The sequence below is a fragment of the Melospiza melodia genome, chromosome 28, assembly GCF_035770615.1.
Source record: "Melospiza melodia melodia isolate bMelMel2 chromosome 28, bMelMel2.pri, whole genome shotgun sequence".
Classification (NCBI taxonomy): Eukaryota; Metazoa; Chordata; class Aves; order Passeriformes; family Passerellidae; genus Melospiza; species Melospiza melodia.
In genome coordinates, this window is record NC_086221.1 from 2,147,078 (window position 1) to 2,160,352 (window position 13,275).

A 13,275-nucleotide genomic window follows, 5' to 3' on the forward strand; every position below is an offset into this window, starting at 1 on the left:
CCGGGGGTGCCCTGGGCCCCTCCCCGGCCGGGTGTGTGCCCGGCCCGGGGCGAGTCCCGCGGCAGCCGGGCCAGGCGTTTGTTTTGGAGAATGAGGCGCTCCTGGGCTGTTTTTTCCCGGCTCGTCCCCTCAGGATGAGGGAAAAGCCCAGTTTAATGCACTGGGAGTAATTTTTCTGGTCATCCAGGGCAACGCCCACAGGGACCTCCGCGGTGACTAATTGTGGTCTCCTGGCCATTGGAGAGGTGCAGCTCGGCTTCCTCCCGAGCTTATCGAACACAGCGAAGGCCCTGCCACTTTCTCTTCTCCTCCCTCTGACGGGGCTGCCTGAGGTGGCTTTTCACTGCTGGAATTTGCCTTGCCGAGGGAGTGGAGAGTGGAGCTCAGATCAGTTGTTCTTAGGCCAGTGGTGACCTTTGATTTGCGCTCCTTTCTCTGCCCGTGCAGTGCAGATGGCTTTAGAGCTCTCTGTATTCCTTTCTCTGCTTTATTTGCTGGCCTTCAACCGAGTTTTCTTTTTTTTTCCCCATGGTTGTCTCCTACAGATAAACAGCAAACTCTCATTTTGAGTCTCCTTTCTGTGCTGCTTCTCTACTTCTTGTGGAGAGTTACATGTCCCTGGTCATCTGCTTTCAAGGGAGATGGAACATTGTGAGGGTTCTTGTTTGTGCTGAAAAAGTTGCTCCTGACCCTGTATTTTCTTTTCACAGCTGCTTTGTGCTGTCTCTGGCCAGCTAAAGCTCTCCAGCTCCTGCATGTTTTCTTGTATCTTTTGAAAGTTGAACAGACAATGAGCTGGGTTAAATTTAGAGAAGAAAAAAGCTATAGCAAAACTGAAATAAGGAACAGAAATCTGAAAAAAAAAAAGTACATAACTGTTTTTAAGTGGTTGTCCAGCATCACTGCAGAAGACAAAGCTGCTCCAAACCAATTTAACTTAAGACTTTTCAGTCTTAGTGCAGTTTTTGGTGCTCTCAGTTGATAAGCTGAATGGTGTCACCTGCTGTCCTGGGAGAGGTGTGAGGGGTCTGTAACACAACTCACTGCTGGGGTTGGGAGTTTCAGCTGGTGGCTGCAGGGTTTTACTGCTGCATTTGGAGCACTTGTTTCTTGTCGTTCTGTCAGCAATTCTCCAAATAACTTTCTCTTTCAAAGGAGTAGTCCTATGAAATCATCTTGCTTTGCTGGTGGCAATTGAAATGCTCTTTAGGGCAGCAACTGGGAACTTTTGATGTCCTAAAATCTCATTTGTGTGCTCAGGCGTGTCTTGCTCCCCTGTGTTGCAGGATCTTATGGTTCTCCAGCCCAGCTGCTGCCTGCCAGAGACGATTCCTCGGCCACCCAACCCATGAGTGGGCACCGGAGCCTCAAGAGGCGATGCGGGGAGTCGCACCTGGAGGGCCCGGCGGGCTGCGGCCACGGCCCCAGCGCTGCCTGCGTGCTCAGCAAGCTGGTGCAGCTGCCCACGCCGCCCCTGTCCAAGCACCAGCTCAAACGGTTAGAGGAGCACAAGTACCAGAGTGCCGGACGCTCCCTGCTTGAGCCCCTCATGCAGGGCTACTGGGAATGGTTAGTGGGAAGAGTTCCAGCCTGGATTGCCCCCAACCTGATCACCGTCATCGGACTGTTAATAAATATATTTACAACTCTGCTATTAGTATGTTACTGCCCGACAGCTACAGAGCAGGTGAGTTATGGACTCCTGGCGCTCTTTTGTTTTGGTTGCTGTCACTGGTTTTGGATGGGTTGTGGCTTTGGGGAGAGCCGGTTCTTGCTGTTCAGCCCACAGTCCTCGTCTTTGTAACCTGTTCTCTGTAAATGTTCGTGCCTCTCTGTGATGCTGGCATGCAGAGCGGGCATGTGTGGATGCTGAAGTGAGCCAGCAGTTCCTGGGGCCAACACACCCATATGGAGCAGGATCTGACACCGAAGCAGCCATGAGGGACCTGCTGCACAAAGCTCAGGCCTGCCAGGAGTTGGAGCAGTGGCTCTGCAGCTGCCTGGCCTGCGTGGCAGGAGGAGTTGGCACCTGTTTACTTTCTGTGACCAGAGCAGGGCAACTCCCCCTCAGCTCAGGGATCAGAGTTGCCACACGAGCTGGGTGGGTTGGACATGCTGGGGCTGCACCAGAGCCAAGGCACTGAGCTCTAGAGTAGTGCCACTTAAGATATCAAAGCTGGTGTGACCAAACCCAGCTTAGTGAGCTACAGGGACACCTTCCTGGGCCCCACAGCTTCTGTGTCCTGGCAGCTCAGTCAGGACTTTGGCACAGCGTGGTGGAGTTGTGTTCCTGAGCTGTGGTTGTGCTGTGAGAAGGCCAGATAAAAGTCAGTGGTTTTATTCTTTGTTCTGAATGCTCTAAAACTCCCCAATTGCCCTGAGCAGAACTGTTTTAACCTGATTTCAGGGATACAAAAGTCTTTTTGAGGCATTTCAACTTCACTCTATCACCACTTACCTCATAAGGCATTTGAGGAATCATTTTTGTGCACTGGAAGAGTTTTCACTTGAGTGTTGAATCTTAAAAGCTGCTTTTGTGTGTGTGCACTGAGAAAGGGAATTATTTGGTATAGAAATGTGTTACATACCACATGGCTGGGAATGTCTCAAGAGTTCCAGCTTTTAAAACATCTGAATTCCTTCCTAACCAAGTCTCTCAGCTGAGGTTGGGAATCCAGCAGGGCACAGTTTGTTCCCCACCAGTCTCCATAATCTCACGTAGGTTGGCACAGTCAGCACTGCATCCCTGCTCCACATCTGACATGGGAAAGGGATGTTTGCCTCTCCTGGAAATCTGTTGAAATAGATTGTTTCACAATAATCTGTGGAATTTGGCAGGTGTAAAATAAACAGTGACTATTCAGTTTGAGCAGGGAATACTTGGAGCAGCTCCTTCCTTTTCCAGGCTGTGGCATTGCGGTGTGTGTGTTGGTTTAACTTGTGTTTACTTCTGAGCAGGGTTACGTGGGGGCTCAGACTCTGAAATCTGGTCTGAAAGAGAGACTTGAGCTCTCAGGACCCCAGAGCTGGTTTGGGTCATTAAACCAGAGCAGAATTTAGAATTTGGAGAAGAGTTGTATCTTTGTTGGTAATTAAACTTCTGAAGTGCCCAGGAAGTGCACTCAGAGCATCAGAAATTCTGTGTTAGCTGAAGGCTGCTGTATGAAAGCACTGTTTGGTGTTTAACAATTTGAGAAATACTTTGTGTGAGGTGAATGAGATTTTTTTTTTCCTCACTTGAACTGAAAAATAACTTAGTGCTGAGGCAGCTTTGACCTGATCAGATTTGCCACATGGCACAGCATGACCAGGGAGGTGCTTTTTAAATGTCAAGGAGCTGTGTGGGGAAGATAATGGGGCTCTGAAACTCCAGGAGCAGAATTTCTCCTCCTCTCCCCAAACCACTACTGATTTCTGATGTAGATTTTCTCCTCCTTGTAGCTCAGCCTTAGTTCTGCTTTTTTTCAAGGGTGACTCCTCCCTTCCTGTTGCTGAAAGGTGCAGCCAGGGCAGTTGGCTGTCACTCAGGGCCTCGTGCAACCAGAGAGTAAAGGAGATACAAATACTTCCTGCTTAGCTGGGAGGACCCAGCTGGAAAAGTGCTGACTGATGGAATGGTACCTGAGTTAAAAAAAAAAAAAAAAGGAGAAGTTATCTGGATAAGGAGAGAGCTGTGAAATCTTACTTGGATATAAATAGGTCTAAGTGGAAACACCTACACTGCTCATGAAAGGAGCTTTTAAGAAAGGAGAGCCAGCAGATTGATTTTTAAGTTTATAGAGGAACCTTCAGGGTGAAGCCATTTAACTTAAACGTGGCAGATTAAATCTTTACATGAGAGATAAAAATGAGAGGGAGTTGTGTGGCATCAGAACCTTGGCTAAATGTGGTGCTCTGCACTTGGGTGACACATTTCCCCTTTCTCACCTTGTGCTGTTTGTGCAGACAGTACTGAAAGCACATCACAGCAGCGGCTTTTGGGGCAGAACGAACTGTTTTGGTAAATGGCAGGAGCAATGCAAATTGCAGAAGGAAATGCATTGAAATTGATGTGCTACAAATTAGTCATGGTTTTCTTGGTGTGGTCTGTAAAATAAAGGTGCTTGTAAATGCTCACTTCTGTAAAGTGTGTCAGATGTGAAGATTACAAAATAGCCAGTAATATCTGATTTATGGATGTGTAAACGCAGATGGAGTAATGGCACCTCCCTTGCTTTTGTGTTCTTAATGGTTTATGCTTCAGAAAGCATAAAAAAGCCTGGATTGTAGTCTTTGCTCCAGCAGGGCTTTGGCATTGTTTGTGTTTCTCTCTGAGTAGAAATCATTTTCATGGATGTGACCATTAAAGGTTCTTAATGTAGATTTGGCAAAGCTGCTGGTGCCTCGTACTGGAGGGGACACTTGGTGGTGGAGGGGCTGTGCTGCAGAGCTCCAGAAATGCTCTTGGACTCAGTCTGGGCACTGGTAGTGACACAGCTCTCAAATGGTGGTGGACTGGTGAAGATGAACACTGTTGAAATGTTTGTGACAAAGTTGGGGGCTAAAAGTTCCCAAGTTTCTGAAGTCACAGTGACAACTTGCATATATTTAATGTAACTTTGTTATGCACTGCTTTGAAAATGTAGTATTACAATTTTTCCAGCTGTACAGTGCAACTTCCTACTTCAGAGCAGGGGCTGCAGCTATTGATCTGTCACTGGTTTATTTACATTCCACATGTAACAACCATTCTGTCTGTCCTTGCAAGGACCAGATGCTGAAAGGTCCCTGGGTGAAGAGGAGGATGTATGTGCAAAGGGAAAACTGTTTTGTCAGGCTGTGGGACAGCTGCAGGCTTTCTTAAAGAGAATTTTATCTATTTTAAACCTTATTGTGATTGCCTTTCTCTCTTAGGCACCTCCCTGGGCATACATTGCTTGTGCTTGTGGCCTTTTCATCTACCAGTCCCTGGATGCTATAGATGGAAAACAAGCAAGAAGGACAAACAGCAGCACTCCGTTAGGAGAGCTTTTTGATCATGGCTGTGATTCATTGTCCACAGGTATTGTTGTCATTTTTAATTGAAGTAGGAGGATTAAATTGCTCTGTTTCAGGGATCAAATCTGCAATACAATAAAAAAAGCTTCTTTACTGAAGAAAGGACAACTGATAGTGTTGAGTGTATCAATTTCAACCAAGAAAGTCACCTTTCTTTCCATAGAACAGTGCTCTGGATCAGCTGAATGTCTTCTCTTGTATTACATTGAAAACAAAACTAAGCATGTGACTAATTCAACCTGAGCCAGCACTTCTATATGATGCTTTAGCAGAGTCTTGGTTCTGAAGTATTTTCTGTAATACTTTCATAATACTCTGCTATATTATTTCATATTGACTTGATACAGAGTGATACCAAGACAGGTCTAAGCCTAAGCAGTGGGACTCTACAAGTCAGAGTTTAGGATTTGAATCATGTAGGTAATTTCCTGGGTAGGTGGAGTTCATTGAACCAGTCTGAAGTTTAACTCCATTGCAAAAAAAATTGTAAAATCATAGAATATCTTGAGTTGGAAGGGTCCCACAAGACTGAGTCCAGCTCCTGATTGGATGTTTTGGATTCCTTAAGCTCTAAAGGTCTTAGGTTTTAAATTTTATGAATTCTTTATCAGAGTTGTATATGGAAAGGGTGGAGGGGAAAGCTTAGATATGTTACTCATCCTGAATGTATCCAGACCTTTGATTTTCTTAATGCTATCAGAGAAATTCAGAAGACAGAGAAAAATATCTGGCAAACGCAGGAGAAAACCCCAAAACTTGTTGCAGGCTGCAGCTGCAGGAATTACTTGAGTCCCTTAATGACATTAGGCATCACAAGGAATAAAAATGTAGGAGACTTAGAAACCCTTAATATTGATGACTTCTGATAACTGATATGGATTGAAATGTGTTGTACAGCCTGTATATTTGTAAGTGGAAGCATTATTCCTACAAAATAACCGTGCCAGGATAAACCTTCCCACTGTCCCTCCTCTGGGCCCTGTTGTTAGCTTTGCTTCTGGTGAGGATGCTGACACACATCCACCCTTTTCACTCTGTGACTGATTTTCTCCTGCAGTCTTTGTGGTTTTGGGAACTTGTATTGCTGTGCAGCTGGGCACCAACCCTGACTGGATGTTCTTTTGTTGTTTTGCTGGGACGTTCATGTTTTACTGCGCGCACTGGCAGACGTACGTCTCGGGGACGCTGCGCTTTGGCATGTAAGTACCTGGCTGAGAGAAAGGGAAAGGCACCCTGTTCTCCTGAACTGCACCTTGTGTGCCCATAGTGCAGCTTCTCAGAGCAGTAGCAAATTGTTTTTATCCATAGTGGCACCCTTAGAGCTTTTGGCAGGTGTTGGATCTGTAATTAATAGTGAATGTCCCTTAGCTTGTGTTAGGAGTGGTAGAAATATAATTTTGGCCAGTTAGTTAATTAGAGCTTTTGTTGTGATGTAAAGCTAAATAAGTAATGGAAAGTACCTGCTGTTTTATCCTAAGACTGGAATGCTTTGGTCAGATGGTGGCAGTCTGGCTTTAGCATTCATTAAACTCTGTCTTGATACTGCTTGATTGTGATGTGCAGTTATTCGTTAATATTAACCATAACCCTTATAATATACTCTATTAATTGCCCTTGTGCCTCCAATTTAGAGTTCAGAATCCCTTTTGGTTAGTGCAGATCATGGTTCTGTCAATAAATGGAACCAAAATTGCAATGCCAAGAAGGTCAGGAGCAGAAATCCTGTTTTCTGCTGGAGGAGGCTGGGTGGGAGGTGCAACACAAGGGCTTGGTGAGCTGTGGGATTCTCTAACCTTAATAAGGAAATAAATGTATTCTATGTTGAGAATTTATTCTGTGTTTGCAGAGTAAACAAACACATTTCTAATAAATGTACTGGAGAATTCTTTTTTTTTTTTTGGATCTGGAAACTGAAGTTTGCCCTTAGTTTGTGGGATTTTGAAACAATTCTAGAACAACTACATACAGATGTCTACTAGACTGTTATTTATGGTCTATAATTGCTAGTCTATAGGCTAAAACAGTATAAATGTGAGTCTCCTGTATATGACAGCTTTTATTGGCAGGATACTGTTTCAATAATGCAGATGCTCTTGAGAAACTTATGTGTTTCTGCTTAAAAATTTAAGATGTTGGATCAGTTTGAAATGTCTATTAGAGGAAGAAAAGAAGAATATCTAGGCTTCTCTTCCAACTCTGGCTACACTAAAGCATATTGACTGAAACTATCCCATTCTGGTACTTAAATCTTTAAAATAAGGCATGTGGCTCAAATACTTTCCTGCTTTAGGAGTATCACTTTCATGTTGTACCAGAAGTCTGAATGCTTTTAGCTCCCTTCAAACTTTACAGGGCCCTGATAATCAAAGATTTCTGGATATTGAGCAAAGAACACAAAAGCCTGACCTTGGCATCTGCTTGACTTTACAGATAGAAGTATCAGCCTCCCCAAACTGCTGCTGTGCTGCAGAGAAGTGTTTGGGTCAGTGCTGGTGTTGACTGGGACATTCCTTTGTGAGGAGTCTGTATTTTGGAGGCATTTTTCAGCAAATTTGATTTTTCTGCCTGGCCTCATAATAATATAAGAATGTGGTGGCCATTAATATGCAGCTAATTCATACAAGGCAATAAGCACCTAAATGTTTGTAGCATTAATTTAGATAGCACAGCACTGTGTAGTAAACATATTTGTTCCTTCTTTTGCCCTCTGTCACAAGGTTAATAGACTGTCATAAGCTGATGTTCATTTTAATGCCTAAACCATGAGACTATTTATCCAGTTAACAGATTCTCACTGTTTGACACTTTTTTATGAAGCTTTCATTTCACTAATCTAAAACTGAAAAAACAGTATTTTATCAACTCTTTCAGATTCACTGCAGTGCACGCACTTAGATATCCTTAATCCTGAATAAGTGGGCTCAGAGACAGCTGTAGAAAGGAGCCAAAAAGATCCTTGTGCACAGGAGCTTTTTCCTGTCTGTATCCCACGTTGTTACTCTCAGAGAGAGGGTGTGGCAGTGCTGTTTTAGGGAGTGTGACAGTGGTTTTGACTTGACTGAATTCCGAAGCAGCAGGAAAGAGTAGACAGCTGGTTATCACTTACTCTATTTGTGGTATGTCCAAGAAATTGTATTTCAGTGCAGAGAGAGCTCGATAATGAAATGGCTTGGAGAAGAGCAGAGGGTGCTAAAGGGAGAGAGATTGTATTTCCCTCCTTCCACACAGGCCTAAAGTGTTGAGTAATAGAATCAGCCTGTCTTACTGGAAAAGTCCATCTTAAAAAAAAAAACAGGGAAATTAGTGTGTCAAACAAAGTGTGTGCTCGTGGAACAGCGTGTGGTTTGTGTATGGGGAAGGGATTGCAGCTCCAGGAGCAGCTGAGGGAGCTGGGAAGGGGCTCAGCCTGGAGAAAAAGAGGCTCAGGGGGGACCTTGTGGCTCTGCACAACTCCTGACAGGAGGGGGCAGCTAGGACAGGGTCAGGCTCTGCTCCCAGGGACCAAAGGACAGGACGAGAGGAAACGGCCTCAAGCTGCACCAGGGAAGGGCCAGGTTGGACATCAGGAGGAATTTCTTCCTAGGGGAGGGGTGGTCAGGCATTGGAAGGGGCTGCCCAGGGAGGTCTGGAGTCCCCATCCCTGCCCAAGGAACAGCTGGATGTGGTGCTCAGGGCTGGTGACAAGGTGAGGATCCATCAGGCTGGGCTCGTTGATCCTGGAGGGCTTTTCCAACCTTAACAATTCCATGATTCTCTTTGGTGTCACTGCGCCAACCTTGGCAAGTCCCCGAAGCTGAGCAGAGCCTGTCAGATTGCAGGGCAGGATCAGTTCCCCTGAGGGAGGAGGAAATGGGATCCATTCTGTGAGGTTCCTACAGATTCTGCAGGTGGAGGAGGAAAACTTTGTTCAGCTGGGCCCAATTACTGAATCCATCAGCTGTGTAGGTTCTTCATCTTCTGCCTGACAGCTGTGGGGGATGTCCCTGTGCTACTCCAGGATTTAGAATAATCAGTTGAGTCAGTAAAGTTCTATGATCTGTCTCCATCTTCGATTGGTCACATAATTCCATTAATTATGATCTTGGCAACCCCCACTCTTCAAAAAGCAATTGGTGTTGATTGAACAGCTCAAATAGCTAGAGGTCAGTATTGCTTAAAAATTCCCCAGCAGGAAGCCCGAACTGTCTCAAGGCAAGTAGGGCAGGCTCCAGGAAAGTCACTGTAACAATATCAGCAGTGCAAAGGCAGCAGGAAACAGCAGGGATAGAGTTAAATGCAGAAGTTTTACTTAAAACACCTGATCTGGGAATGATCTTATGGAAAACAGGAGTACTCAGCACATTTGAAAAAGAGAAAGGTGATTTTGAATGGCAGAGAGACTTAGTATTGAAGCAGCCCAAATAATGACTTTGTTCTCCTGACCTGGTTTCCAGCCCAGGAACTGGTTTGTCTGGATTGTGGATTTGCTGTGCTGCAGCAGGGGATGAGCTGAGTCATGTATTGGGGCAGCTGTGCCATCACAGGGGCTCCTCTGCTTTGGAAACTGAGAATTTTTTCCTGCATATCCCAGAAATCAAACTGCCAAGCTGCAATGGACTTCCATGTGTCCTTGTGGAAGCAGATGAGAGGTGCTTCAGGAACATGCTGCAGAAAACAGATCATTAGGGAGTACAAATCCTGAAAGGATTTTTCCAATGTTATCTGGAGCCCAGATGTGATCACCTGGTTCTTCCCCAGTCCAGCGTTATCTCACTTGGATTCAGTAGTGGTGCTGGTCCCTGCAGGAAGTGCAGGAGGAGAAGCAAATGTGTGCAGGCTCAGGATGTTCCAGCTGCTCAAGGTCAGAGCACAGCCTGACTGCAGGGGCTGTCCCACATGCAGGGGATATCTATCCCTGTCAGAGCTGGATTTTGCAGCACAGCTCGGAATCACAGAACCATGGAATTGGTTTGAATGGGAAGGGACATTAAACTCATCCAGTTCTGCCCCCTGCCATGGGCAGGGACACCTTCCACTATCCCAGGTTGCTCTAAGCCCTGTCCAACCTGGCCTTGGATGCTTCCAGCATGGGACAGCTGCAGCTTCTCTGGGCATTCTGTGCCAGGGCCTTAACACCCTCACAGGGAAGAATTTCTTCTCAATATCCCATCTAACCCTGCCCTTTGGCAGTGGGAAGCCATTCCCCCTTGTCCAACCTGGATGTACTCTTGAGAGACATGAGACACAAACTGCTCAGGTAAAGTCCTGGTGCATTTGTTCATGATGGAAGTGCTGGAGGTGCTGAATCATATTGAAATAACCTAGTGGGCACTGAACACTCAAGGGTCCATCCAGAGACATGAGGGCTGTACCATGGGCTCCAGCATTTCTCCTACAAATTACTGCATTTTCTGGTTTATTACAACCTTTTTTAATGAAAATACCATAAGTTGTGATGGTAGGAATTATAGCTGTGTATATATGTGGGTAAATATAGATGCAATGAGATGGAAATTAGTTTCCAAGGAGGCTTCACAAAGGAATATCATAAATAAGAGATGAAGAATCAGTTTTTACCACCTTTCATATAACTGAAAAGTCAAACATGGTTACACTGCTGTTTGAATAATAACCCCCAGAGAAAGCAAAATAATTCAGGCTGCTGAACAAAACAACCTTTCCTGATGAGAGTTGGAGAATTTGGGGAAACATTCCTGTTCAGTGACTCTGGAGCAGCTGTCCAGGCCCAAGAGCCTGTGGGATAATGGGTTGGTTCACCTGAGTCCTATCACCACTGCTGCCAGTAAGCTCTAAAGGCGAGGTGAGGAAATGGGGGATTTCAGAAAGCTAACCCAACCTTCCTCTTCAGCCTCAGCAGAGGAGGAGTTGATGTTCTATCTTGCATAGACAGCACACACCAAATACTGACATACAGGGATGGAAGCCTTCCAAGTCAGACTTTAGCACATTGAGTTCTTGCTCCTGGGAACAGCCTCAGCATCTCCACTCTGAGATAAGGCAATCATTGCTATGATTGTAGAGCTTAAAACTTTCCAACACTTCTTGGAGAACTTGTATACCCAGGTTGTTTACAGAGGAGAGTCTGAGGCTAAGTAGAGCCTCTGTTGATGTCAGGGGATGTTGGGTTCTCTGTACTTGCAGGCAGGATGTGTTGAAGTGTCTTTGTGGTGGGTGTGAAGTTTGGTGTTGGTAACCTGCACCTCCTGCTCCCTCAGTCGCACTGGCAGCGTCGCAGAAACTGCAGCTGGTGAGGGCTCACAGAAGAGGTGGGGGGTGGTTTCCACATCCTCCTCCTCTTCCTCCCACAACTCCTTAAACAGCATTTTCAGCCACAATCCCATTGGTCATGTGTGGAGATGCTGCTCCTGATTGTTCTGATAAATTGTTGGAGTTCTCACTTTCCTGTGAAATAATGAACTGCAACATAACAAGCATATGGCTATTGCCTACCCATGCAACTTCTGTGTACCTCTGTGAGCAACAGAAGGAAAAATTTACATATTGATACATATAATAACAAGGAAGGGGGCTTATTTTAAATTATTTTTCCCTTAATTTTTAATATTATTTTTTCCTTAACATGAATTTCCTGGTGCTGGAAATAATTCTAATTAATGTTCTCATTTTTTCTATACAGTTTGCTGTATTCACACTGTTGTATTTTATGGCATCCAAGTGAAACTGCTGGATTGGAATGAGTTAGGATAAAACTCTAATAACTTTATAACGAAGTGTTTGCACTTCTGGCATGTGACTCTCAGCCTTTCTTTCTCTTGTGTTCTGATGTTGAACATTCTTTTCTTGCTGCTGTGGTTCCCCTAAGAAAACAGTCCTTTGTCTCCTGCTCAGATTCCCAGTTCATTGCTCAGCCTTAGTAATCCCACTTGCACGCTCAGTAGATATGGACAAGACAGATGGAAGAACCATCATTTTCCAGACCAGAGAATTAACTGGTAGATGGATCCCTGTAAGTTTTCCAGGCCCGTAACTTCTGTTTTCTGTTGAGGCAGGAGTGTTTTTCTTGTCTGCTGTGATTTGGGACTTTTTCATGGAGTTTTGTGTGTTGGGAGAAGAGGAGGAGGATGATGCATAAACCTCCACCGTAGTTTTACACAGCCTTAAAAAGCTGTATTAGATCAGCCTTGTGTCTGGAGATTGACTTGATTTCAGGGCTGTCCCCAGTGTAAGTGTCTGTTTCCTGTTGTCATTGGCTCATTTTCTCAGGGCATTTCTCCATTTGAATTCAGTTTGGGTTCCCTGTTAGCACAAGGAGGGGACTGACTGCAGCTGTCTCTGAGCCCTGAGCCAGTGGTGGCTCTTGAATTGTCTAATGATTTGTTTAGTCAAACAGAGCATTTTAAGAATTGCCCATGGAATACACTCAGTAAATTAGCACTGACAAGGGAATATTCTGGATGCAGCACTAATCCCCTGTGTGTTAATTGGCTCCAGACTCAGGAGCCTGACAGGGTTCCCAGCAGAGCAGGCCCAGGGATTGTCAGTGCCAGTATCTCCGTGGAGTGAAGCACATGCCAAGGTCAATGCCCCTTCTTGAACTTGCCAGGTGATGTTTAAAAGACAGGTCCATGTCTGAATTACAAATATCACCTAAAATAACATAGGAAAAAAGGAATAGAAACTGCAGCTGTTGTGAAGCACCAAAGTAGCTGTGGGGTTTGGGCATGGGGCTTTCCCTTCCTGCATTCCCTAAAATACCAACTATTACTTCTCCTAGCTATTTACTGTGTTATGTACTGTGACAATTAAACTGAAAATGCTTATCAGGATGAACTTCAGTGGCCCCTCTCCTCAGGCCTGGTGTCTGCATATCATCACTGCACCTGAGCCCTGCAGTGGGGCCACAATGACCTTTCTGTGCTGCCCATTTGAAATCCCTTGGCGTGGTGGGTGTCTGTTCCAGCACATTCTGATAAGCACAGTCATAAACAGGAGCTGTGTTCTGGCTGACCCTGCTGCTGCTGCTGAGTTATTTTCTTTTTAAACTAGATGGTTTGAATTTTAAATTTGATCCCATTTAAAATTATTTTTGTTATGATAAAATGCAGATTTATGGCGCTGTATTAGGAGAAAGGGTGGTTTCCGTGGCTCTGTTGGCTCCAGCATAATTTTATCCGTTTCTGTCAGGGGTGAGAAATAAATAGATACAGAGTGGAGTGTCATTACCCCTGAGCAGGGGTCCAGAGCTCACTTCTTGGAGCATTATTTGACAAGAAGCTG

General features: G+C 45.0%; 1 protein-coding gene across 6 annotated transcripts in view; it reads left to right on the plus strand.

Moving 5' to 3' along the window:
• The window catches only part of CEPT1 (choline/ethanolamine phosphotransferase 1), a 32,879-nt gene that overhangs the window by 1,041 nt on the left and 18,563 nt on the right, over positions 1–13,275 (plus strand). For 3 of the 6 annotated variants that reach the window (XM_063178025.1, XM_063178024.1, XM_063178027.1), the window contains exons 2-4: positions 1,287–1,687; positions 4,894–5,041; positions 6,095–6,236. In XM_063178025.1, the coding sequence (XP_063034095.1) occupies positions 1,349–1,687; positions 4,894–5,041; positions 6,095–6,236 (629 nt within the window). In that variant the 5' untranslated portion in view covers positions 1,287–1,348. Of the gene's footprint in view, positions 1–162; positions 403–632; positions 652–1,286; positions 1,688–4,893; positions 5,042–6,094; positions 6,237–13,275 lie in introns of those variants that run through there. The other 3 variants (XM_063178023.1, XM_063178022.1, XM_063178026.1) reach the window with 3 other exon arrangements.